Below are 2656 nucleotides of genomic sequence, written 5' to 3'. Positions count from 1 at the left end.
GCGCCAGCCACACCATCACCTACCCCTACAGGCGTTACACACGGCTGCAGCAGATTGCCCATTGCATGCCAGGGCACCCAGGGGAGACAACTATGCTGGCAGTGATGAAGGTAACAGTGACCACGGCGGTGGGGAGAGCAGCCAGAAACAGCGGTGGCTTAATACAGCATTATCCCTGCAATACCTCTCTGCAACCCCCTTTTTCCTGCCGGTGCTTCCTTACCACATGAATCAGCTTGCCAAAAGCCCAGCCTGCCTGCTGTGGCCCTTGCTTCAGCTGTCCTTGCTGAGCTTGTACACTGCTGCTTCTCGAGAGACTTTGCCCTTACTAGCATGACCACCCTGCTCCCAGGCTGTGGGAGACAGATCCCTGAGCTGATGATCTTAACAACAGCCCATTTCCACACCCACAATTCCCTGCAAGGACTGGGACAGAGAGAGACTGAGAGGGAAATACCATATGTGCTAGTCTCCTGTTCCAAAAGAGACACGAGAGCGCGCCCCGTCAGTCCTAAGGGCTCCTGCATGATGTCCTAGTAGTGCCCGCTTCCTGGCATCTGCCATGAGCAGTTTCCTTTCTGCTCTTCCTGCCGCCTACAGAGGTTTCAGCCCTGGACTTGAAAGGCAGGCCCAATGTTAGAAGTAGCTAGAAGAGGAAAGCAAGGCTGAAGCAATCTGTCTGGACTCACTGGCTCCGAACTCCCTTAGATGCTTCTGAAAGTAAATTGATGTTGTCATCTCCACCCCTGAAAATCAGTTGGATGTAGTTACCTTTGGAAAAAACATACCCTGGGTCTTAGCTTCAGTAAATCCAAAATAACTCCCTGGACTTTATTAGCTTATCAGAAGGGAAGGGCAGTCTATAAAGTACATTTCAGGTGGTGCTTATGGAGTACCTGCTCTGAAGTGATCTCTAACACAGGCACACATGCATGTGTCCAGAACAACACCCCTCCTTCCACAGACCCATGCACACCATTACATTTTGTCTGGGATGGTGGCTGGTGGTACTCCTATAAGCAGACTAGGTGTTGTTTAGAACCAAGGCAGGGTACATCACCCTGTTTCTCAGTACAAAGGTACTGCTGTGAAGAGCATGCATACATGGAGGATGAGGCTTTTTTAAGTGTAGAGCCCTGCTCTGGAAAGTGACTGTATAAACACAGCCCCTGCTTCCTCAGCAGATCTGCCCTCTGGATGTGTGCAGAGTCAGATCTGCTGATGATAGCAACAGAAACAGGATGTTACTCCTGTTCGTCCCATGGAGCCAGCGCAGCCCCAGTCGCACGAGCTGAATTCTATTTTTGTCTCGCGTATCATCAGCTCGACAGTTTGCTGAGTTCTGATGGAGGAACTGATTGAGCTGGAAAGAACCCAACTTGACTCTTAGATCCCTGGATAAGTTTGCTGGGCTAGTGGTTAAAGCAGCCACTGATTTGCATATAAAATGATTGGATCAGATACAAAGTTGCTACAGGTATGTGTACACCGCAGACTCCAGCATGAGGTAGAGGTACCTAGAGCTGGCTCTGAATGACTAGGAGTTCTGACTGCAGCTGACTAGGATCCTCAGACTGTGATGTTCTCACCCAGTCACTTGTCTATAGAGAACCCCACAGTCATGCTTTATGGAGGATGTTAGGTGAATGACCCCAGAGAAGAATATTCCCCCTTGTCCATCCCACCCAGCCTGTTTTCAGGGAGTTTCACTGCTCCTCATTTAAAGAAGGAGGCATTTGGAAACCAATCCATTCCCCCCCTACAATGCTGACATTAACCACAGGCACCATTATCTTTTCCATCTTTGCATTTCCTCTGCAGCGTGACGAGGTAGATATCCTGGGCCTAGACGGACACATCTACAAGGGGCGGATGGAAACGAGGCTACCGTCCATTTCAGGGAAGAATGGTAAGGTACTTGCCCAACACCTGTTTTCTGTAGGGGGTTTTGGCTGCAGAAACCAGCATGTCTCACCTGCGCTAGCCTGATGGGTTATGTAGGATCGGGTGGAGCTTTGACCATCTAACTTTGATCTTCACCTGTTAGTAGTGGAATGTAGCTGGTTCTGCATTATGCTGCAGGCAGAGAAACATGGGATTAGAGAGAATGTCCTCTCCTTCCCCCAAAGCAAATCAGGTGTGCAGTTGGTACCCAGGGTCCCTGTCTCCCTAAGGTCCATAGATTCGTAGATGTAGGGTTAGAAGGGACTTTGTAGATCTTCTAGTCCAACCCCCTGCCCTGGGCAGGAGAGAAAACTGGGCTCAAATGACCCCAGCTAGGTAAACATCAAGCCTCCTCTTAAAGACCCCCAGGGTAGGAGCCAGCACCACTTCCCTTGGAAGTTGGTTCCAGATCCTAGCCGCCCTGACTGTGAAGTAGCACCTTCTAATGTCTAGTCTAAACCTACTCTCTAACAACTTATGGCCGTTATTCCTTGTTACTCCGGGAGGCACTCAAGGTCTCTCCCAATCCCCGCTGGTCCCCCCCAATAAGTTTATAGACGTCCACCAGGTCCCCCCTCAGTCTTCTCTTGCGAAGACTGACCAGGTTAAGGTCCTGTAGCCTCTCCTCGTAGGGTCTGCCCTGCTGTCCCCAGATCATGAGTGTGTCCCTCCTTTGGACCCTCTCAATGCTGTCCACATCCCTCCTGAAGTG

The 2656-nt window shown here is 50.5% G+C and overlaps 1 protein-coding gene across 1 annotated transcript in view; it reads left to right on the top strand.

The window, feature by feature from the left end:
• Nucleotides 1-2656, top strand: part of QRICH2 (glutamine rich 2) — a 43527-nt gene that overhangs the window by 34758 nt on the left and 6113 nt on the right. Inside the window, exons 17-18 of the mRNA XM_025197479.1 lie at nucleotides 5-110; nucleotides 1822-1909. Coding sequence (XP_025053264.1) covers nucleotides 5-110; nucleotides 1822-1909 — 194 coding nt within the window. The remainder of the gene's footprint in view (nucleotides 1-4; nucleotides 111-1821; nucleotides 1910-2656) is intronic.

Source organism: Alligator sinensis, unplaced genomic scaffold (assembly GCF_000455745.1).
Source record: "Alligator sinensis unplaced genomic scaffold, ASM45574v1 scaffold400_1, whole genome shotgun sequence".
Lineage (NCBI taxonomy): Eukaryota > Metazoa > Chordata > Crocodylia > Alligatoridae > Alligator > Alligator sinensis.
Note: the sequence above shows the minus strand (reverse complement) of the source record. Positions and strands in the feature narration are given on the sequence as shown.